This window comes from Oryzias latipes, chromosome 18 (genome assembly GCF_053564925.1).
Source record: "Oryzias latipes strain Hd-rR chromosome 18, Olatipes_Hd-rR_3.1".
In the NCBI taxonomy this organism is placed as follows: domain Eukaryota; kingdom Metazoa; phylum Chordata; class Actinopteri; order Beloniformes; family Adrianichthyidae; genus Oryzias; species Oryzias latipes.
Window position 1 is genome coordinate 32586251 of NC_136254.1, and position 24892 is coordinate 32611142.

The 24892-nt window shown below is 42.9% G+C and overlaps 1 protein-coding gene across 2 annotated transcripts; it reads right to left on the reverse strand.

The window, feature by feature from the left end:
• Positions 1-3715: 3715 nt before the first annotated feature.
• LOC101173659 (serine/threonine-protein kinase DCLK2) lies at positions 3716-22952 on the reverse strand. 2 transcript variants are annotated; one of them, XM_011487242.4, is made up of 16 exons: positions 22675-22952; positions 21379-22227; positions 17199-17590; positions 14175-14301; positions 13692-13814; positions 12674-12756; positions 11341-11422; positions 11142-11247; positions 10693-10750; positions 9654-9773; positions 9416-9562; positions 8353-8486; positions 8196-8273; positions 7950-8046; positions 6631-6711; positions 3716-5557 (listed from the first exon to the last, which is right to left on the reverse strand). In XM_011487242.4, exons 2-16 carry the CDS (start codon positions 21806-21808, stop codon positions 5432-5434), a joined length of 2184 nt encoding a protein of 727 aa, XP_011485544.1. In that variant the 5' UTR covers positions 21809-22227; positions 22675-22952; the 3' UTR covers positions 3716-5431. The 2 variants fall into 2 exon arrangements, with proteins under 2 accessions (XP_011485544.1, XP_078791945.1); XM_078935819.1 differs by having other exon boundaries at positions 22671-22933.
• Positions 22953-24892: the final 1940 nt, after the last annotated feature.

Below are 24892 nucleotides of genomic sequence, written 5' to 3' on the forward strand. Positions count from 1 at the left end.
AAGGGCAGGGATGTCCAGTTTAGTGTAGTTAGTGCAGTTTAGAATTTTTCTATTGAATTGTATGAATTCATGATCCTTTTGATTTTATGTTTACCCTACATTTATCCACACAAAGCCCATCCAGAGACCATTTATGTAATTCCAAAGGATTCTGAAGCAGAGGAAAAGCAGCTTTGTGCTGATCTGAAATACTTTACGGCAGTAAAGTTTTTACGCATTTAACATCAATCAGCTGATACTGACATGGAGAAGAGCGGCTGAAAGGGTTGCATAGTGGCTCAAGGCCTCTTTTCCCCTCATCAGGATCCGTTGGAATTACAGTGATTGCTCAAAGAGTTGGAGTTCTACTCTGTTGACACTGGGAACTTTAGCTCATGGTATTCTCGCTGGATGAGCAGGGAGGGGCTTCATCTTTCTCTACTGTTTCCGGAATGCCTTTCTTCAGTTATAAGAGGCTCAGTGCCAAATTTTGAAGTGGAGCACATTTTCAAACAGTTGGTACTTCTGTGAATTACAAGGAACGCCATCCTGCATGTCACTACCCAATCTGAGTCCCTGATTGGTCAAAGTTGCCTGATTGGCCTGGTTTAGCTGTCAACGGTGGCGCGCTTTGTAAGTAGAGTTCAAAAATCGTCATGGCAACTTGCGTTGTGACGTGTGAACGCGAGAGTTTTGATGGCGGACGCCAGAAAAACGCCGTCCATACCAAATTGCATTTATGATGCATTAAAACACTGTATTTACATTTTCAAACATATATTGAAGCCCATCACAAAGCAATGTCAACATACCTACAAAATATCATTCTAGTAATGTATTGTAAATATTTTATAATAATTATCTAAAACGACATCACTACTTCAGAGACGATTCTGGTCTTTTATGGGTCATAGGCCAAGAACTAAATGAGTCTGCTGTTTGCTAATGAGTTTTGGTTTCTAGTCACCTCTGTAGAAAAGTTTCACTCAGATAAAATGTTGCTGCTGTTTGATGATGACAGGAGGCTAACTGGTGATGGTCACTGCGCTCCTTTTATTTTCATCCGTACTCACAAAAAACAAACCAGACTTAATCGTTTCCTTTGAACATCAGTCACATTACAGATCATTGTTTCCACTAAAACACATCCATAACAGGTCCTTCAAAATAAAAGAACTGGTGGTTTCAGGTTTTCCAGTTCAAAGCAGGGCGAGTCCTAACAGAAGAATGTCTTCAAGTAATGACATGTAAAGATTTAATGTTCAGCGCATCATGACTTGGTTTGAACCTTTTTATGATAAAGTTGAGGATTTTTTTTAAGGAATTAAAAGCAAACTTTACAGGAATTTTGTGTACCATGAGAGGCCTGAAGTAAAATGTTCACACACACCCAAAACAAACAAACACAAAGCTTTGGAACTATGCACAGCACAGTCCATTCAGGTACAACATGGCAATAACACTCTCAGTTCCAATCCTAAAATGTAGCTTTTCAGTGAATTCACATTTTAGTCAGACATGCAGCAAAAGTAAACAAACGAATAAAAAAAAACAATAAAGTGACAAATCTGCAGCATGCTGGTCAAGTGCAAAACACAAAGGAACCGGTTTGATTAGGACGAATATCAAGCTCTCACTTCAGAACACAACACCCTGTTAGAAACGTTTGCGTTGCTACAAAACCTCAACTCCTTCACTGACTTGTCTTGTTTTCACATGTTACTAAATGAATTTGCACAGTGCTTTGTAAAACTGCAGTTTAGTTTTTCAAAGAAGGCTACTGCAGCGCGTTTGACTTTTTCTTCCTAAAATAAAGTGAAATTCGATGCATGGAGGGAAAATTCTAGTCAAGAGCGACCAACCGACGGACTGGTTCTACATTCTGTGACCTGAACAGACCTCAGACGCTTGTGGACTCGGCTGGCGGCGGAAACGAAGTAAAAACAAGAAGGCTTCACTTGGTTTGGTACGAAGCAAAGAGAAACAATTAAGACCACTGGGTTCATAGCAGGCATAGAAGGTCAGAGGCCGAGCTGTTGAGGAAGAGTAGGGTTGATGCCCAGGTTCGGGTTTGGGACTGCGGCTCAGAGAGGGCAAGAAGTATTAACGACTTAACGGAGCATTCAGCGGTAAAACGAGGTTCAGACTTTGTTCTTTAGGTTCCACCAGGTGCAGCTGCCTTGTGCACATCGGTGATGCTACATTCACACCGAATGCAATTCACACGCCCAATTTGTGTCCGAAATTCACTGAACTTCACCATCTACTGATAATTTCAGTGCCATCCTAAATTTGGCAGCTTCCTGTCCCACATTGGTCAGACGAAGGAAAACAGAATAAATTTGGAACGCTGTTTTATCATTGTCTCGATGCAAATAAGAAAAATGTAAAGCTCAAGAGGAAGCCAATCCTCCATGTTGGTTTTGAAATTCACCTGCTGATCACATCAACACGCCAAAGCTGAGTTACAGATTGATTGGCGTGATGCAAATTCTTCTCAAAGTTCAGGCGTTTAAATCCTGGAACCATCCCAACACATGACTAAAACTGCACCGTACATCAATTTTTGCTGCGCCACCCAAAACACGCTACCGCTAGAGAATGGCGCCACGGAAAACGGGTGCTCCTGCCACACAGACCGTGTTCCTTGACCAAGAAGTCACAACAAGTATTAATTCTTCTCTGTGAAAGGTGGACAGCAGGTCAGCTTTAGCGTCATCTACGGCTATCTTGTTTGAATCAAAGTGGAGGAGAACAGTTTCTGAATTTCAAAATCTTACAAAGGCCTAAAACTGTCCTCTTTCTGTGAGCGCTCTGACTGGATTCTGGTTCTACAGATGGGATGAAGTCGGTGAAACTGCAGGCTGGTGTTTCCAGTCGGAACTTCAGTTTGGAAATCTGGGGGTTCAGTCTCTGAAATCCCTAAACATTTAAAGTGCATTCTCAGTCCTAATGACATAGTCTGGATGAACTTGGGTTTGGTTCCCAGTTCTGAGTTTTGATGATAAAAAGACGTTTCTGTTGTTGAACAACGACACACCAAACTACACAACAGGCTTGTTTAGCCCTTCTGCGGTCTTCCTCGTGAAGTTTACCGCAGACATAAAGACGTGACACTGTTGTGCTAACAGGACTTTGGTGGCTTTCATCAAATTCATCAAAAGCTGCTTTCATGATCCTTAAATGTCCCATAATGCTGCACTTATATGGCCTGCCTGACTCGGACATTTGGATTCAGTCACCTATTTTCTCTGGAACCCGAAACTGAAAAAAGTGATCTTTGAACCTGGCTTATCGCTAAGATTTTTTATCAGACTTCCTTGAGGGGGAAGTCTCCAAACCTGCTGATCGGAACAGCAGCCGAACTCTTCCTCATCAGCTCGGGTCAAAGGTCAAGGCCATGGAGAGTATGTGACTGCATCAGGTTTGTTTCTGTTCAGGCTTTGCAGGAGTCCGACCCTCCCCTAATGATGCAGACACACAAGTCAGACGATATTTTCACAAGTTAAAAAATGTTTCTTCCTTCATTTTTACCCTCAGAAACTCAAAAAATGAGGAATGGCAGATGGACACGGCAGAATTATCATTTATACGGTTAGAAATTTTTTTTTTTTTTAATGCATGAACATCCAGATTTATCAGGACGTTCAGGTGAGAAGTCCTCAAGATTAGCAAAGTAAAGATCAAAGTGTTAATACTAATTTCTATTTTAGGGTTTTAGTGTGAGATTTGTCTCTTTTGTTGTAAAACTACCCTTTTTTTCCAAGTTGCTATTGTTTTCCTATATTTCACATAGACTGGCACAGACGCACACAGATGTATTTACACTATTCACAACACGCCGCTTTGTAAACTCAGGGAAAGTGGCAGCTTCAAGGTTGGACAGGAACATGTCTTTAGCATGAAATTGGACTGTCGCTATGGTAACCAAGAGGTACAAGTCTGGAAAGCAGGTCATGTTCTTCGGTTTTTCTGCTTTTCTTGTTATTCTTTTCTTTTCTTTGAATTGTTCTTGTCTTATCTCAAACCTTGACTCTTTTTTATGTAGGCAGGATCTACAGTTGGAACCAACCAAAGAACCTTTTCAGGACTCCGGACAGCGAAAGGCTCCGCCCCGTAAGCAGGAACAGTTCTTGGTCGTCTCGGTGGTCGGTAACCCAACCGATACTCATTAGAACTGGAAGACATCCTGAACACCCAGAAGAACTAGGGTCCAAAAAGGTTTGAGGCCTATTGCACAAGCTTCCTGTCAGGTCCGACAGAACCAACGGACGATGAAACAAGACATCTGGTAACAGTTTCTCAGTGACCCTTTGTCAAAATGATATGTGTGTCGTTCAGCTGGAGTCCAAGTGTTTCAGGGCTCAGCAGAGACGGGTCTCATAAAACCCGGCGGGAGGTTTACTGGAAAGTGTTTCCAGGAAAGACATTGACGGAAAATACTAAGACCGTTAGCCAGTTATCAGTCCAAGGAAATGGAGATTAATGAGGTCCTCTGTAAGGTCTGGACTTCGTGTAGATAACAGTCTTGATAAGCTCAGTGAAACTTGGTGGAACTTGTTCAGTTTTCAGGATGTGAGCCAGAATTTGTTTTAGCCCAGAATCTGTTTGGGTGCTCTGGACTGTATTTAAGTAAATGCTTTGCTTTGTCCGTAAAGCTTTTTTCAGGGACTTTGCCAACATGAGTTTACTAACTGGACCCTTTTCCAGACGGCATTGAAGAATCCAAAAACTATCACCCCAGTTCATAGGATTGTCTTGACTGGACTTTGTTAAAGGGAGTCTTGTTTGGACTCCAGTTTTAGAAAAAAGTGAATTTCCAGAGGAAAAATAAATATAATTTCGTATGGTTTTGAGTAAGATCAAGTGTCCATTATTCAGTGAGAAGAGCAAGTTATCAAAGTATTGACCAAAAGTACAATATTAACTATTAAGAGACTTAAGTCTAATGTTTCAAGAGTGAACGAAACTCCAGTCTGAACTGGAGCTGAGGAAACGGACTTCAGCTTTGATCAAACACATATGTTTGAAGTTAGAAGATGGGTTCTACACAAAAACGTACTTTTTTGTTCCATTTGGGTTCTAGCTGAAGACCGTTTGCTAGATTTCTCTGAAGGTTGAAGTTTGGTTTCCAATCTAAATGACTGACTAGACTTGAGTTTAGGGTCTCTTGGATAAAGACTCGGCTTCTTTACTGGCAACCTGTCCAGGGTCAACCTTGCCTTAGCTCAACAGTATAGGGATAGGCTCCAGCAGCTTCTGACCCTGAAAGGGATTCAGTGAGTTCAGAAAATGGATAAAGTTTAACTCGTTGGTTCCCATGAACTTGTCTCTTAGGCATCTGGACCGGCCAAGGCTTTAAGGATTTCCAGTTGTGACGGGTTGGACGGACGGACAGACGGATGGATGGCAGGAAACAGAAGGAATGTATTCAGAACAAACTAGGAGAACTTCAGACTAGAGGTGAGGGAACTTGTTTAGTTTCCAGGATTGGAGACTCAAGTTCTGCATCTGGTTTCTCTTCACTGGTCTGGTCTTCAGTGCTGCTCACAGTGTTGGGTTCAGGCGGAGCCTCATCCTAGACAAAGAGGACATCCACAAATCATCTTCAGTTAAAAACACAGTCACAGACAGAGGTTGTGTGTAAACTATCAGTTCAATTAGATGTGTTTGCCGTTTTCCAGGTTCATTTTAAAGCTTAGAGTCAACCATCCTTACAGGTGAAAACAGGCTGTCTGTGGATGAAAAATGGTCAAACCTGTACGGGGTAGGCAGGTGGCTCGAACGAAATATGAAGGTGGTAGACCGCTTGGTAAAGCCGTAGAGGGAAAATGTTCGTACACATTTTTCTCAACGGGAAACGGGTCTAGTGAACACTTACACAAAAAGTGAGGCTGAGACACAGGCATGTCGTACAGGTTTTAACTTTTCTAACTCCCCAAAACTGTTCAAGGAGCCTGTGCTGTCCACACAATAAGGAAGTGTTCCTTGGGGAAATGAGGAAACTAGAGTGTAGTTTGTGTGGACATCCTACGGCCATTACACGGCCACTCATGATATGCGGTCAGGAACGGGCCAGAACTCGCATCTTACTAACGACTAGAGTGTGGCTTGAGGACGCCGTCTGACCACATCACAGATTTGTTATAACTTCCAATATCCTTACAAATACTTATGCACTTTTCATACATCCAACAATGGTACGTCCCATTTTAATGACATCCCTTAAGGTGGTTGTATCACCATCAAAGGAACCGCAAAACACACCCTTAAAATGTAACCCCTTCTCTCTACGACCCTCCATGGACCGGGACAACCCAAAAACCCACAGAACCTGTACATGTCAACCCCCATAAGGCTGCATGTATCTAAAGTTCAAAGTATAATCGAGCTAAACATAGAGACCACACCTATAGAGGCTGTTATCGTGGAAGAAATTCCTGCAGTTAATCTGGATTATTAATAAACTACCAGAACCATTGGACTTTGTGTCTTGGAAAAAAAAATGCAAAGCTCTGTGGGATCATAAACTCATTAACCAATGATGCAGCAGCTACCCTAAAGGCTCCCTGCAGGGCGTGAAGGGAAACACCAGCTGATTCATAGCACTCAGACATGTAGGGAAGTGTTTGCATGTCCCTGTGGTCGTACCGTCACCCACGGGTGGGAAAGGACCTCCTCCGCCGTGAAACGAGCATCAACGTTAACCTGCAGCATCTGGCTGATCAGCATCTGAGGAACGGGCCGTGGAACCGTTAGCGGCAGCAAATATTTACAAACAAACACAAAAGAAAACAGCAGTCCGCTTTGGTTTGGCAAACAGTCTGGAGTGTTTTCATGGAAGCTGACTCCTTTCAAGTTTTAAAGTCGAGCTACGTTCACACTGGCCATCTGTGGCACGTTCAAGAACACACTGAACACGGGTTTTTAGCATACGGTTCACATAGTTCAGTGAAATCTTGGCGCATGTACTCAGAGTTGGAAGAGTCCTGGATTGAAATGTTGATTGAATCTCACTCCAGACTTTGTGGTTCACAGCTCTGAAAGACTTGGTTCATGGAGTTCTGGCCGGGCAAAAGCCGCAATTCTTAATTTCTCCATTGTGATCAGTTTTCAAACGGTTGGCACTTTAATGGATTGAAAAGGACGCCATCCATACATTACTACCAAATCAGTCCTTGATTGGTCAAAGTTCAACTGACTGAACTTTTATCGCGCGTTCAGTGGCCGCGTCTTTTGTAAGTAGAGCCTGAAAATGGACTGAAAAACGTGCGCAGCGATGCATGAATATGACAGTTTTGTAGGTGGAAGCCTGAAACACACACAGAGGCGCGTTTACGTAGACTTTTCAGTTGAAGCGTTCGCTTGATCACATGTTTCTGAGCCCGGTGTTCAGATTCAGAGCCGGGTTTCCTGGTTATCTATGGTAGAAACCAATAATCTGATGAGATTTCTGCCTAAAGGCATAAACACTGTCCAAAACGAAGCCATCCAGTGTCGTCTGAGCACAAACACTATGTAACACATGACATTCATAAGCAACCGTTAGTTTTCCATCAATCGGTTGGAGCTAAATGCATGAAATACATTTTCTCCTTTAAACTGTTTGTAGACTTGGATGATTTTCCATTTTCGGTCTGCTATATCAACTATTTCACTGTGCTCAATTTAGCTAACCTGAACTTTGACCTTATCCCAAAATGTCATAAACCCTCTGGTGGGTTTTGATGGTAACGGCTCGAGCGCAAACTTAAACAAACCAGTACCGGAACTTGAACCGTTCTGGTTTTGGACGGCTTTGCAGTCTGGAAAAACCATCTGAGATAGTTTCCAAATATTCCTGGATTTGTAAGACCTAGATTCTAAAGAATGTCACCACTTCGGTTCACTCAGGCCCTCTTGGTAACAGAACTCCACCACTGAATGCCACAGCAGCCTCCACATATTTCTGAAGTTGGGTTGGGTCTCACCTTTGCCGGGAGGCTGATGGTGTCCCAGTCTGGAGACGGGAACTCCAGCTTCCCCCTGAGGATCTGATCAAAAAGCTCCTCCTGGACGTTATTCTCACTGAGGAGGAAATAGGAAAAGCTCGTGTCCTTTCACCAAAATGACTAAAACGCTGACATTGTGGGTAAATCCTTAACTTAAAATGAAATTAAGTTGTAAATGTTGAACCAAATCAGAGGTGGTACCGGAAAGACCCGGCATCCACTGACCTTCTGAAAGGAGGAAATCCACACAGGAGGATGTAGGCGATCACTCCCGCTGCCCAAATGTCCACCTTCAGTCCATACCTGCCCCCAGAGACACAGACTTTAGCTGTCAGACCCCACCCGGGATGGCCATCCCATTCCCCGTTGGGTCCCGTCTCACCCGGTCTCGGCGATGATCTCCGGCGCGACGTACGTCGGCGTTCCGCACACCGTGAACAGCGGTCCTTCCACCACAGTCGCCAAGCCAAAGTCGCCGAGCTTCAGGGACTTTGTGCCGTCAGGATACTCGCACACCTACACAGCAGAAAATCCAGTCAAAATCCAAACAAGAGGTCAAAGGTCACTACGGGGCTGTGGAGCTTTTTCATTCAGTCCCAGCGTGCCTATAGTAACACACCAAATAGGCAAAACCAAGGTCACGAAAAGTAGATTCAAATCCAGACGTTTGTTCTGTCACTCAAAACAATTTTTCTAAACATTCAATGGTACATTTTTTTTCAAAATAAAAGCACCATCCCAGAGAACTTAAACAAACTTCTTCAAATTTTTAGTGCAGGACTTTTACGGCACAGTGGTTAGCACTGGGTAGTGGCAGACAGTAGCTGGATAGGCTCCAGCAACCCCAAAAGGGATTCTGGAGGTGGGTGGGTGGAGGAATTTATGATCCTAAAACTCCAAGGAAACCCCACACCATCACACTACCACCACCATGTTTGAGCATTGTGGGCAAACCTCCCATTGATCCATTTCTGCTCATAAACTCTGAATTTCAGAGTCAAGTTATGCCGGGACTTTTGCTGCTTTTAACCTCTAGTGTTGTGTGTTGCTGGATTCAGTTTTTGGTCGGTCCCTCTTTTGGAGGTTCCCCACCCTTCCAGGTTTACTGTGTGAGGATGATGACTCTGCTTCTCTGGAGCCCAAAGTCTCCAAACTGTGTGAACCCTGATAAATGTCAGAGATTCCACATGTGGACGGCAGCAGGCGCTGCTTTGGGAGAACTTTGTACTGAAAGCAGCAAGAATCCCACAAGACAAAGTTTGTTTGACGCTTTAAGGCTGTAATTACTGTTGATATAAGCAAAGCTTGTTTGGACACAGAGTTTTACCTTCAGGTGCCTTTTTTTTGAATAAACTAACAAACCAAACGCTCAGTTTTCAGGTTGGAATCTGTCCGTGCTGAGCTAAGGTGTCAATGACCCCTAAAACCAGAGGGGGGGGGCGCACCAGCAGGTTCTCTGGTTTGATGTCTCGGTGCACGATGTTCATCCGGTGCAGGTACTTGACGGCTCCGGCCAGGTTGTACACCATGGCGCTGGCGTCCCGCTCGCTGTACTTTGTGGAGGAGGTGATGGCGTCAAACAGGTCTCCACCCTGATGGGAGGGGGGGACAGAACAAGAGAAGGTCAACAAGACTCTGGATGTCCTGATTTCTGGTTTCTTTTGGAATCAAACAGAGAAGCACCTTGACCAGCTCCATGACCAGGAAGAGCTGCGAGGGCGTTTCATCCACCTCGATCAACTGGATGATGCTGGGGTGTCGGACCCTCCTCAGGACCGCCACCTCGTTCTCGATCAGGTGTTCCTGTCAACGCAAAGCTTTCAGACTTTCTTCTCCGTTTGGTTTCCTACTTTATGCTTTTTTAGGTTTAAAGCTGGAATTCACACGTTTACCAACGATAAACAACATAAACAGAGAGGAAAAGTTCAACTTAAAGGCTTCCACACATACAGAATAACATTTTCTGAAATGTTTTGCAGACCTATATTTAGCAATAAAATACACAAACACACTTTTAGTGAAACTTCATCAAAACAACAAAACAGCAAAAAGTTTTGATCTTTAACTTTTTTATGAATAAATAATGAAGTAGAAATAATTGTTTTTAAAATGGCTTCAAAAACTGTTTAGTCTGTTTTCTTTTATAGGTTTTACTGGATGAATGTTTAGTAAATTAAATGTTAAAAATAGATTTAAAAATAAAGTGCTGTTTTTCACATTAGAAAAAGAATAAAAAACATTTTAGAAAAATCCTTAAAATGCAAAAAGAAGAAAACAGAATTAATAAAAATGAATAGATAAATGAAAGCAAAATAAGGTTAAAGAAAAAAAATAAAAGGCAAAACAATATTAAAAAACTAAAGCAAAACTTCAAATTTATGTTAGACATTTTAAGAAAAACCGGTAACATTAATTAGGAAGTAAAATTTAAACACTGAAGTACAGACGAGTCCCTAATGGGATTCTGTTATTTAAATCCAATGTTTTATTTTCCATAGACTCATAATCATCAATCAAGCAGCTAAACTGACATTTTTATCATGTTGGTCAGAAGTGGAAATTTACACATCGGATGTTTTAGTAAAGAATAAAAACTGAACTGAAGCTTTTTTCCTTCCTGCGGTTAACGTGATGCAAACACAACAAATTTGTTTCCCCTCTGAACAATAAAGGGTTAATAACTAAATAACAGGAAGTGCTGGGTTGTCTGAGGCCACCTTACCTTCCCACTGCAGCGAGCTTTATCGATGATCTTCAGGGCAAACTCCTGCCCCGTCGCCCTGACAACGCAGACACACAAACGGCGTTGCAGAAGTCAGAAAACCCCTCAATCCCATAATACGCCTAAAAGCATCCGGCCTTTTTTTTTTTTTTTGGGGGGGGGGGGGTCAGAAATGTTATCATCAGCTTTAGTAATTCTGTTCCGGACGTATAAATAAAATGATTTATGATGTCAGGAAGGATTTAAGTCACATTTCATGATAGCACGACGCTAACAAGCAGGTCGACCGTCTGATGTCATGATTTCATCTAAAACTCCTCCTGCTGAAGGAAGTGATCTTCTACAGATGGTTTAAATAGCAGAAAGTGGTGAATCTACTGCAGTTACTTCACCCAAACCCAGATCCTTCTGACCAATCAGGGCTCGTTAGAGGATGTGATGCAGTTCACCTCTCCACACACTCCTTCACCACCGCAAAGTTCCCGTCGCCGATCACTTTCCCCACTTTGTATTTCTCGTTGATGATGGACGAAGAAACGGATCGATTTCCGTTGACTGTTAGGAAGAGGAAGAGGAAGAGGAAGACGCTCCGTTGGGTTAGGCATAGATGCAACATTCCAAAGCCTCTGGATGAGAACACAAACGCACCTTCAACTTCCTCCTCATCATCGTCATCCGGCTGCTCCGCCTCTCCGTTCACGTCCGTGGAGGAGGCTCGGCGAGGAGACATCTGGAGGAAAAAAACTTTATTGTTCACGACGCTGAGGATCAACTTGTGCTTCAGTTTAAAAGGAGGACAATAAAACGATAGAAATACAGCGAAACACGCAGAAAGGAACACTAGAAATTATTAAAAATATGACTTTCTGGGGCAACTGAACAGTTTGGTAACACCAGATTTATAAAAAAAATAAAAAAAATACATTGCATAAAAAATACAAAAAGTATAATCAACTACTTTTTAGGGACGTCTGTGACAGAAAACCTTTGAATCCGTCAGATTGAAAAAGTGAAATCTTTTAGATACACCCCACTGCCAGCAGGGGGCGCTGCAGCTAAAGTTACTACTTCAAGCCTTTCTGATTTAAAAAAAAAAAAAAAAAAGTGAACGCTTCATGTTTTTCTGTTTGTTGGTGTTATGAAGCAGATTTGAGTTTTTATGGGAATCCAGCAGTTTAATGATGAGGTTCTGCTTCAGAACACAGCCGCCCTGGTGGCTGATGGGTAATCCATTGATCTGCTCGCTGTGCTGTTTCTGCACCTGACTCAGACCGAGCGGCAGGTTTTCTGCTCATCCTGCAGAGCCCAGAATGAGCGATTACAGCTGCTAGACAAGACCGGAGCAGAAAGAAAAAACAGAAAAGCTGAGAGACCAAACCAACTAAAGCAGCCGTAGAAATGTGTGCAGTAGATCTGCAGTGAGGGATTTCTAGGAACATTTGCTCGTTCAAATTGGTGACAAATCGTTAAACAAACGGAGGCAACGCAGAGGTTTCTGGTTTGAACGCCGCCTTGACGTGAACGTCACTGTGAATTTTAAAGCTTCCCACGAAAATTTGAGCTTTGAGGCGGCGAAGCGAAGGCAAAAACAAAATATTACACTGTTAAAAATGTTTTGTTGAAGAAATAGTGTGAAAACCTGAAACAACTCAGTTTTGTTGTTTAAAATATTTGAAATATTAGATTATTTCCTAACTGAAAAACTTCTCCCTCCTTCTGGAAACTGCAGTAAACTGACATGTAATCCAGTCTGTAGATCTCGTTTATTCCACATCTGTGTTTCGGGTGGATAAAGAGTCAGAGTTAATTGCTGGTTTTATTGTTTTTATCCAGCCAATAATGTGGGAACAAACCGTTGCCATGACGATACCCATTTAGTTTAGCTTTTTTCTCACTTTTCACCTAAAACATTCCAGACAACAGAGGAACAAAGGAACGGCTCTCAGTGATTCTGAATAGAAGAAGGAAAATCTGCTTTCACCTTCAGGTTGCGGCGTGAGCCGGGGCTTGTGGGGGACGGGGTGGACCTCATGGACTTCCCAGACGCTTGTGACGTTTCATTGGCTTAAAGTCAAAACGGGGACATGGGATTGGTCAGTATCGGTTCAGTGATCAAATCTGTAGCCGTGTGTCATTGATGAGACTTCTGAGGAGCTTTAAAGCTAAATTCCTCCAAACGCGATGAAAACTGAACCACACTGCTCTATAAAATAAGTATTTTCTATGATGAAAGCAGAGCCTTTGTTATCTATATAGGAACCAGACTTTGGTCCTACCCGGTCTCTCCAACACACCTGCCTTTGATGACATCATCAGGCTTTCATAATGAGCTCAACCAGGTGATCGTGAGCAGGAGGACATGAGGACAGAGGACCACAGGTCCACAAACTACACCATGAAGGCTTTGCTTGGACTGGGGCCCACATGATCCAAACATGGGCGACTCCCTACACGGATCTTTGAACCTTAGTCACAGCTGCCCTTAGGGGGAAGCTATGGGCTGTCTGTGGGCGATCTGGACGAAACACCACTAGACCACTAAAATGGTCATCGACGTCTTTTTCTACCATCATGCTGCGGGCGACAGGTCGAAGGGAACGCTCATACAACACGTGAGGTAAGGGGGAGGTGGGTGAGACACAGGCTCGTCCTACAGATTATTATACCCCCCACGTCCTACAGGGGCACTTAGGCATTTCGTGCACGTTCCGTGTGTGTGGCGTTCACCCGTACGTCATGAGTGCGTGCGTCTTACATCACCCAAATGAACACGTCATGATACATTCACTACACACACGACAATGACGTTACTTAACACCAGCTGCTCCCCTTAAGGTGCAGCCGCTCTTCTCTACGAACCTCCACCGACCCAGAAAGCCCAAAACCCACAGAACCCATTTGGGTCGACCCAGAATTATTTGCAGTTGTGAGTTTAAATTTCCTTAACCTCCGTTGGTGATCCGTCTTTGACGGTGAACAGATTCTTCAGAGCTTCATACCTGGACCAGGAGATTTAGTTCTGGTGGGGCCTTTGGGGGTCCTAGAGGCGGAGAACCCGGAGCCGCTTGGGGATTTGGTGGCTTTCTGAGGGACGGGCGGGCGAGACACCTTGGACTTGCACTCTGAAGAGAGAGAGAGAGACACAAGAACACTGATCACTATTAGAATTCTTTTGATTCCACATTCAGGTTTTGTCCGTTTAGATGCTTCTCTAAAGGTTTCTGTGAGATTAGAAAACTTCAAAGTACCCAAACACAATCTAAGGCTTAACTGAACCACTAATCCGGCATAATTAGGTTTACGTGAACAAAAGTCTTAATATTTTGATTCCAGAACCTTCTTTTCTGACACTTTTGGAGTCTTTTCCTTGGTTTTTGGATTTAGTTTCTGCAGTGATACGTTGGGAACATTTTAGATTCCTGAAGAAACTTTATTTCAAGGAACAAACTCCACAAACACGACCAACTTCAAAGGTTTTTTACCGCTGACGAACGCAGACGTCTTGCTGCTGTGCGTGAGGATGAAGTCGTCCTGCGCGTAACGGAACTTTTCCGGACCGCACGCCATGAAGACGTCGTCGTCTCCGAAGAAATCCTGCAGACAGGTCAGCTACACAAACACAGCATCGGATCAGAACCACTTCTGTTCACATTTATGCGTTTGTGCGACTCAGCGGACGACAGATGGGAGGGATGTGAAAATCTTTGCTCCTCATCAGAGCAGCGAACACAGCGAGCCGTGGAAGAACCGTTCTCTGGGATTAAATACAGGAACTGGATTTAAGCAGACGGATGGGAAGAGGGGGCGGGCCTGAGGGGAACTGAGATGTGAAGAAGGTAAAGATGGACGGAGATGAAGGACAACGGATCTGTAAGGTCACAGGACGGAGAAACAGCTCAACCTCAAACTCCAGGTCGTGAAAACACAAAGCATTCTGGGAAATTTAGATCCTGCAAGGAGAATTTAGCAGAGAACATATTTTCCTGCTTTGTCCTCAGCAGGACGAGCTGTAGTGACAAAAACACAAAATCCTCCAAACTAAACCAACACTACTAGTTAACGATGGCTATACATAGTTATAGCAAGTTAACCACTGTGGCCAGCTTTAGTTGTTATCTCTCTCTAAAAATAGATGTTTATAGATTTAGAATACTCCATGAATTACAGGACAAAAACTATTTTTTTATTAAAGTCTTTTCCCCCCGGTCATTTCCCCAAATGATATAATGTCAGTAAAAACTGACATTATATCTAATATTTCATAACACATTTAGCTGAAAATGTTAAAGATTACATGAAATTATGCTTTTTTTCCTTATAATTATTAGTCTAGTAACACTAAATTCTGAACAACTCTGTTTAGAATATGAAGTAACTGATTTAAGTACATTTTAATAAAACAAAACATTTTAAAGCTTCTATGAACTAAACTGTGGTTTAATCCTTTGTAGAACATAAAGATTATTGTTTTATTTTAATCACAAACATGTTGCACTAAAACCAAAGAAAACAAATAAGGAAAAAAGGAAAGTTCTTTTTCAGGCTTTTATTGTGTACAGGAAATGCTTTCAGACTCATGTTAAGTGCCTTTTTGGGTCATTCAGAAAACACGTTTAAGTAAACGTTCTTAAATGTTAAACCCGTCACGTCGACCTTCAGACGGGAACACAACGCCGGCAGTGCTTCCCTGTTGCCATGGAAACCCCCAGCCCTGAGCAGTTTTCTGACTGGACGCCGCATTCCGTGTGCGGTTGTCATGAGGGGGACTGGTTGCCATGGAGACCATAGTGCAGGGGTAAAGTGTTTGTGCTGTGAGGCTGCTGCTGTGAGGAAGCAAACAAACATGGACTTCACTCAGAGGAAGCTTTTATTTTGAAGTTTTGGTAAAACCTACACACTAAACCTTCTGATCCGTGTGAGATGCTAACGTCCCGATGAGTTTAGTTAATGTCAACATGAATCAACACAAAATACACACCATCAGTTTTTATCTATGTGTTTTACTCTGTAATATATATTTTGATAAATCCTTATTCAAAAACGTCTTTTTATGGCGTTTTTTATTTAATTTATTACTTTTTCCTGCTCAAAACCGCCCGCATGGCTGCTCTCACCACTGTCTTCTACACCTTTCCTTTCATTCTTGATGATGACACTCTTTGGTCCCACATCACACCTGAAACCTTCCTCCACCTGTTCCAGCCTCATCCCCCAGCACACCACAGTGTCATCTGCAAACAGGATGATTCACAGATTCCTGTATATCTTCATCTGTCCATCACCATGGAAACAAGAGGGTGCTCAAAGCTGACCCCACCTCCACCTTCAACGCCAACGATCTTCTCTGCCACCCCAGATTTCCTCATACAAACCAGGACATTTAAAACTGTGCTTCAAAATAAAACGTTTTTAATCTTTACTGTATTTCCCCAAACATAAGAATAATCCTGCAGTTCTCCATCAGCAAACGCATGAGTTCAATCTTCTCTAAAGAATAAAAAACAGAAAAAAATTCTGTAACATTTATTTCAGCAACTGCAAACTCAAGGATTCTCTGGTTAAGGTCTCCCGGCTTTGGACAACCGCCAACCTCAGACTGTCTGATGTTCCTGCATGCCTCTAAACTCTCTCTGGGCGTGTCTGACCTGCGTTCACCGCGGCGTTCTGCTGCCTCTGTCTTTGTCTCTGCCAAAGCTTTTATCTGTAGCTTCAGAGCTTCAGCGCGTGTTTGGTAAAAATAGTTCACGTGTGAGATTCCTTTCAGATCTCCAACGCGAGCGCTCAACAGAGAGGTTCTGCATCCAATCAGTCCGTTCATGACTGCTGAGACTATCCAGCAGGAGCAGAAAGACCAACTCGACTCTCTGTGGACGGACTTGGACCTGAAAATCACCACCAAACACAGTTCCATATATTAATTCTGGCTGTTACTTCAATGGTTTTATTGATGTAGTCTCTTAAAGTAAAACAAAAACTATCAATACCATATTTTAATAAAGACGATTTCAAATAAATTGATCACATTGTAAAAAACCCTCAAGGTTTTTGTTGTAATCAGAAAATGTGAAAAAAAAATCTGAACATCTTTTCGTATGATTGCAACATTAATAATGAATCAGAGAGTAATCCCTAAAGCAGATCACAGAGGATCAGTCCTGTAGTGACACTACAGACAGGCTGCAATTCTGCACAAAAAAGAGGTTTAAATCCAACTTCACTTTAGGACATGTCCTGATCAGAACCAGAGTTCCAAGAGAAACTACTTCTGTGTAAGAAACGCAAAGATTCTGATCTAAAAATGTGTACATATAACGGATCACAAAACTCGCGGTTCGGATCCATTTTTGGATCAGTAAAAAGGAAAAAAAACAAAAAAAAAAGGATAGATGTCACATCGGGGTTTGACAACAGGTCAGTACCACTCGTTTTTCTAAAACTTTAAACCTCATAACCTGATTTCTGATCATCAAATATTCCTTGATTGACCAAATATTCGTTCCCCTCACCTGTTTCCCATCCAGGGTGTAGAGCCTCTTCACCGCCCCAGAGTCCAGCTTGATTGCCTCGGTGATATCGGCCAGCACTTGGTCGAAGGAGTGCGCCGTTTTCTTGTTCAGCAGAACCCTCACGGCTTTGCGAGGCTTCACGCCGCTGCGGATCACCGTCACCAGCTTGGGTTTGATGAAGTCCTTGCTCTCCCGACTCTCCCGACTGTCCGAGCGCTCCTTGGAGGCGGTGCTGGCGGTGCTCGTCGACACCCCGGTGGACGCCGTCGTGGTCCGGCTGGAACTGGACGAGCCGGAACCCGCGCTGGCGCCGGGCTTCCAACTGGGCACGGAGATTTTGGTGTAATCCACCTTCCGGAAAGGCTGGTTGGAGGCGCAGACGTAGCACTCACCTGATCACACACACGGAGAATCAACTTAGAACCATAAAAGTGGAGATGGACGGGTCAGAAGAACCCTTTGATGTGGTTTCAACATGACTGTTGGTACATTTAAAGTTCCACTCCCATCATCTGTTGACGTATTTTCAAAGTGTTCCCTCTGGACCTCGTTTCTGCAGAGCGGCTACAATTCATTCAAAATTCACCTCTTGAGTTGTGGGCGGGACCTGTTGGCCTGGAGTAAGCCAGCACTCAAATCCCATAATTCCTTTGTTTACACCCTCTCCCGCTAGCTTACAGCCCCGCGCATCCTCAACGTTACATTAGCGATGCAGTATTGGAGAGATTCCAGCCCCGACCAGGAAAACAAAGACGTTCGTGGATCTATTTATCTGACAGTGGATGATCAGAATGGAGCAGAGCAGGGAGCTTGTGGCCCCGCCCAGCTGATTTTCTACAACACAAACACAATCTTTTTCAAACGGCGTTTTTGGATTCATATTTTTATTCTTAATTTTCTTCCATCATCAGAAAAATGCCAGAAGAGCGTGTAAGAACCCCATTTTCATCAGAGGGGGTCTGTAAGGACGACAAAAGAACGAGTGATTGGAGAACTAGACGAGTGAACGGTGGGAACGTGAGCTCTGTGCAGCAGAGGATGATGGGAAAGTGACACGGCTGTCACTCGCCGTCCGTCGAAGAGACCTGCGGGATCCGTGTGGGGGAGGACGACGGTTTTCCTCTGACAGCCGTTCTACCTGCAGCATTCATGAAGCCTGTGATCCGACTTCAGTTTAGTTTCTGAGACGACCAGAGGATGTTTAGAAATGAACGGCTGACACTGAGATGACGTCCATTCAACAGGGTGATTTGGAAGGTGTTTGTAAAAGATGCAGAGGTAAGAAATTAAAGCTCAAAACACAAAAATATCTGTTCAGATCAAAACCAGAAGACGTTTAAATTATAATCCAGCTGTAATCCCTGAAGTCTCCAGATGTTTTCTGCTCTCTTCTGTTTATGAAACCTGATAAACATGAAGTTATTCACTGTTTAACAAGCAAGATAAATAGTGATTTATTACAAATGCATTTTGAACACAAGACTATTTCTTAGCTGGTTTTGAACCAGCAGGATTTTTCTTTATAATCATGATGTTAAAATAAACTTGAAGGTGGTAAAGTAGTGATAAATATTGAATATTTGTGTATTTTGGTTATTCTGCACATACTTTTACTTCTTAACCTACAAAATTATTGAGCTATTTTTTGTTTATTCTGCTAAATTATTATTATAATTGTATATTATTAAATAAATTAAACATTACATTTTTCAACACCATATTTTTGGATTCTAAGGAGAAAACATTGATTTTTGTGACAATTGAAGGATTTTAACCCTGGAGGGTCATATTTGATCGCTGTTTTTTTTTAATATATATTTTATTTTTATTTAGGTATTTTTATTTGGCTGCTAACAAGAAAAACTGAACAAAAAAATGTCAAATGAACTTTAGAAGCTCAGAGGAAAATAGTTCTTGGATTCTCCAAGGTGAGGTGTGCTTTCATTTTTGTTTTTTTCTTAACTTTTCCCTTTATTTAAAAAAACATTTTCATAAAAGCCAAAACAGTGAAGATGAATCTTCATAGATGTTTGATAATCAAAAATGTAAAAACAAAAATAAATCAAATTCCTATAACACATTTTTTTTAAATTATTATTATATACTTCAGCATTTGTCATTAAGTCTGGTTTGTGATTTTAGGCTGACAGAATGTGTGTTTCATCGCATAATTAGGATTTAATGGATCCAGTGTAATTGAAAAATTGTGTTGTGTCGACATTTAAAGACGTGTTTCTCGCTTTGCCTTCATTATCTCTGATGATCATCTCTGATCAGAAACACATTTTTTGTCTTTGTGTGTTTCAGGAAGTGTGACCTTGACTTTCATGTCAGGCCTAATCATCCGGATGGGAATGTTCCAGGTAATTATTCCGAAATGTTGGGAATAATAACCATCGGCACTCTAAGGTGCCAGCGTGAGCTCCATCCAGGACCCAAAGGACGGCCTTCATCCATCAAGTCTCAGGTTTGAGAGACTGCTTCCACGTTGGTGAGTCCATTCAAATCCATCAAAGTTCCTGCCTGAAAAGGTCGTCCGGCCAAAGCTGCTCCAGCTTTTTCCACTTCCGAATGGACCGATCCGTCATCTTGATGTGACATTTACAGAACTGGATGGGCCAATCCCTGAAAGTGGGAGATAGTGGGTTCCTCCTGACCATCCGTCCGGCTTTGCTGGCTCAGATAAGTGCTTCATGGTGACGCGACTGTCTCTTCCTGCCACTAACGCTCATTATCGGACATAACAACCGATCAATAGTAATGACCATGTGATGTTATTTAGCTGCTGCTCGCCTCGTCTCTGAATCACTCAAGGCTGCGGCCAGATGACTGGCTGGCTCCTCCAAGAATCTAAAATCCTCCAAATATTCCATCAGTGATGAGGAACAGGGTAGGTACTCTAGGACTTCCTGTTGAAGCCGGTTACAGACATGTAAGGGCCGTGAAAATCCCTGCACTGAACAGCAAAACAGACAGCAGGAAATAATAGAAGTGTGTTTGATAAAGAGAATCAGGAAAGGTAGACTCCTTATCACCTTTAGCATCTACCCACCGCTACTCCACAGTGATGTTAGCTGCTCCCTGAACCAAATGTTGGAGAAAAGTCTGTTTCTAGGCACAGGAGGTAACAAAATCCCAAATATAGAGCATGGAAAAAAGCATTCAAATCCAGATTTCTCTCATTTGTTGAGGAAATGAAGAATTAACGTTGCATAAAGAAACTGCACACTTGAGTTGAGAGAAATGGTTTATACCTAAAAAGCTCTTTACCCCCTTCCTTAAGGGCACCAATTGCTTTACAGTCATTCACCCGCACACACACTGATGGATACCGCTACCACCCTATAGCCACCAGGAGCAATGCAGGGTCCAATGTCTTCCCCAAGGACACGTCGACACATAGCAGGAGTCGAACCTGCGACCCTCTGATCGGAGATCGACTGCTCTACCTCTGGACCCCTGCCGCCTTGTAAGACTAAATCATTAAGCTTTGTTGACTTAAGAAACTAGGAGGCGTCAAAGGACTGGAGACTTTGACTTGTTTTGATTTTCAGACTTTAACTGAAGAGGTTTGACTTTAGACGGGTAACTCTTTAAGAGAAAGCTGAAGACGGACGAGATCACAAAACATTTAAGTCTCATCGTGAAGAACCCTCCTTATCAAGAAAACTTGAGACTTTATTTGAGTTGAAAACTGACCAAAGACTAAAGACCATTCAGAGTCTGAACTCCCCAAAACCCCATCCGTCCAAAATCCGTCTTTTCAGGCGTGTTCAAAAAGACGAGACAAAAAAGCATTTCACTGTGTTCACATATCAAACACCGATCATTTCTGCAAACTAGTTTGGTTCATAGAAAGTTAAAAAATGTCAAACGCTGCTTCACACCGATCGTTGAGATCAGGTCGGTTCCACATTCTAGTTGACCTGATCTGGGTAATCAGTCTGGTAATGCAGGTCTGTGATTCATCCTTATAGTGAGGTTATCCCGTGATACTGCAGTAAAAGAACCTTCAACTCTTTTTTTATCGTAACCACTTTGGATTTAATAGGTGAAGCATTTTTCTTTTGTCTGAATGCTTAGATGAACAATACCAAACCAAAAAATGAACCCAAAGACATCAAGATATCAACTGGATGAGAATCTGAAGACAAAGACTTTGAAAAACTTTGAGTCTTACCTTCCACCAGCTCGTCCATGCTGGTGATCTTCTTGCTTCCATCTATTGTGTAGATCGATCGGACTCCTTGTGGTAGGTGCAGGTTATCTGCCAGTGAACGGGTCAGCTCCATCAACAGCGCGTCGTATGACCGGAACCGGTCACTGGAAACGGCGTACACCAGGCCTTTGAAGTACCGGTCCCCATTGCGATAAAATCGCACCTTTTTGGCGCGTCTCTCCGACGTGAGCGCCTGGAGCGTGCGGGTGCGGTAGTAGCTACAGTTGGCGCTGTGAGCAGGACTCGGAACCAGGCTGCTGCCCCTGGAACTAGGCCCGGATCCTCCTCCCCTGGTGGTGGAATCATCTCTTTTGGGGCGGGTGGAGCGTCCCCGACGAACCTTGTCACGCTCGTCGAAATGCTCCAACTCAAGTGTCTTACTTAGAGACATGATCAAGGACTGGTCAGGTACTTTCAAAATGGTTCTTATGGCGCAGGGTTCATGTTTCAAAAGCAGAGTCTGGTTTTGGTTGTCTGGTCCAGATCTGATTTAGGGTGCCGTATGTTTTCTCATAGATGAGGAAAGTTGGACCAACCAGAAAATGATTTACCTGTTACCAGGTTGTAAGTGATCTACATTGATCTATTGACAGGTCTGTTGGCGGGGAGTGTGTACCACAAAAGCAGGTCAGTCCCGATAAGCTGTAGGTGTGCCGTAGTCTTGGTGACCCTCATGTAGCGTCACCCGCTGATTTGAAGGTTCCACTTGAGTTGGATGTTCTGGACATGATTCAAGGAGTCCTGATCCCACGGATGATGTCAGCTGTTGGTCTCTGTCAGCGATGGGGGGTCTTCAGCATCCCTCCAGCTCTGCCAACACAAAAAAAGATCCTGTGACGGTTTTACAGGGAGACCCTATCCTCATCTGCATGCAGAGGTGACACAACTGACAGAGTCCACCTCCTTCAGTCCAGGATGAGCGGAGCTTTGATTCTGACTCAAACCAGGACGGGACTCTGATTCACCTCCAGTACGGACCAGACCAAGCAAAGCTCCAGATGTATTTGGCCCGGTTCAGAGGCGTGAATGTTTTATTGTCTGGTTGTGAGAAAGGAGGCGGTTTGGTTGACCCGCGGTGTTTGAGGGCAGAGATGACAATGGTCTGCAGCAGAGGGGATTTCCTGAGATGATTATCCAGCTGATGGAGGTGACCTGACTTCATCCATCAATCCCATAAAACGCAGCTAAGCCCCTCACGCGCGCGCACGCATGCATGCACGCACGTGCACTCACACACGCGCACTGAGACGCACCTACCGAGTACCGCCGCTAGACCGGTTTGTTGCTATGGAGGCTCTCTCCTCTTCCCACCCTTCCCGGTTATCCCGTGAATCGGGCTAAATATCCGGGTCGATGCGGAGAAGTCGAGCCGGTCCGAACCGATGCGGGCTACAGACACGCAGCACCGGCGGCGGTGAGCTGCACCTGCGGGATACAGAGAAGAGGGCAGGCGGCGGCGGACAGCAGCATGGCCGCTGCAGCAGAGACTAGGAACCGGCGGAGCCTTCCCCTCCCCTCCCCTCCCCTCCGCGGCTGCGCGTGATGACAGCGGCGCGCCCTCCCACTCTCTCTCCCCACTCTTTGTCTACCTCTCTCCACCGTCTCTCGCCTCGCAGCCTTTTGTCTGAAAATCCACTTTTCTGTCAGAAAAACCAACAATGGCGGGAAGCACGCGCTCCAAATACATAATAATAATACACTATTGACTTTAATAATATTAATGTGTTTTTACTATATTATTATTATGAAATTATTTATATGTTAATGTAAACATTTCTTAATTTTATTATTTTTATTTGTGGATGCTTTTTATTAAAAAAAATTAAATAAACTGTACTGGAATGTACTTTAATGTTGTAGCAAACATGTTGAGTTTAAGTATCTACTTAAGACATCCCAATAATAGTTATGTTTTGCGTCATCGTGTTATTTACCATCAAAATAAAAAATCCTACAAAAAAGTTTCTAAATTTAAATTTAACAAAAAGTTCAGAAGTCAGTTTTAATATGAGTTTAATTTTTCTAAAGAGGAATCATTATTAGATTCATTAGTTAACCAATAAGAACATAAAGCCACATTCTCTTAAAAAGTAAAGTATATGGAATTAAATACAGACCAAGTGGACCACAACACATTTCTGACATCTAATTACACTGATGTCACCATGAGTTTCTATAGATAAATGAATAAATTGTTAATAAAAAGTAAAAATATTAAAATAACAATAATCTTCTAGTTAAAGCTTTAACAGACTTTATTAGTTACATTAATAGAAAGTCCAGAGAGAGCAGACAGTTTTATGTAAAACTATACCAAAGTTCTGTCATTTGTAAACGTCTCGGACATGAGTATATTTTATTAAAACAGAAACAAAGGGTGAGGAAGAGGAAGGACGATGCTGAGTCAAATCCATGTGGAGAGAAAATGCTGACAGCTGCTCTGCAGATAAGACTGAAAGCCGTGAGTTTCAGCTCCTCTGTAGTCTCTTCATGTTCAGCTCATCCTGTAAATGATCACATTCTTCACTTTGCTGCAGTTGAACCTCGTCAGGCCGGACGTCCACATGCATGGACATGCTCACATTTTGGGTTCTATCACCACACTAGATTGTTCTGCTTAACATGGGGCCCTAAGACTGTGAAGTAAAAAAGACAAATCAAACCAAATCTGGAGACCTAAAGGGTTAAAAGAGTTTAATTACAGAGAAGATGCACCTATACTATGTTTAAAATGTTCAATTACTTTACTTCTTTTCCTTGATTTTCTGTATTTTCACTATTTTTTGCAGAAACTGATTAATTTGGTTGGTAAAGTAGCACCATCTGGTGTTCAAACTAAGAAGTGCAGGAAACTGAAACCTGCTTTGTGAATTTGGCAAAGAAAATGAGAAAAACTAAAAAATCTTTCTTTTTTTTTGGTAGCTTATTTTTTCCCCCTTTGTGACTTTTTTCTAGTTTATTCTGGGTTTTTTTTGCCTCTGGTTCTGTATCATCTTCACTAAATGAATGTGAATGTGGTTGATTAATAACCAGAACATCATCAAAACCATTTCTAGAACAGTTATCCACCAAAGCTCAGTTTCAAACTGATCTGACTCATGAGTTTTCTGTTTGACTCTCAAAGCAGACAGACAAAACAGAAGCAGCTCTGGAAATAACCTGACTTCCTGTCTGTCACAGATCTCACCCCCCTTCTCTTTCTGGGTCTGTGGTTGACTCACCCCCCACCCACCCCATCAGTGGGGTAGATGGACAGCTGGGAGGCGGTCAGCTCCGCCTTCTCCTGTCAGACCAAACACTGAGGCCTTGATGTCTTTGTGATGGAGGACAATAAAGAGGTGATGACATCACAAAACAGATGGAATAATAGAACCAAAGGTTAGAACATCACGAACAATGAGACAAAAACAGCAAACAAACAGACTTTTAATCAAAACCACTTTTGGTTCTTGGATTTTGGTGTTTTGTTAACATC

What these genes read in the sequence shown, in the direction of transcription:
- LOC101173659 (XM_011487242.4), bottom strand. Translation starts at nt 21,808, where the DNA reads ATGTCTCTAAGTAAGACACTTGAGTTGGAGCATTTCGACGAGCGTGAC. An exon ending in CATGGACGAGCTGGTGGAAG is followed by an intron (nt 17,591 to 21,378) that starts GTAAGACTCAAA and finishes GTGTGTGATCAG; the next exon opens with GTGAGTGCTACGTCTGCGCC. An exon ending in TCAAACCAGAGAACCTGCTG is followed by an intron (nt 8,487 to 9,415) that starts GTGCGCCCCCCC and finishes TCTGCTGTGTAG; the next exon opens with GTGTGCGAGTATCCTGACGG.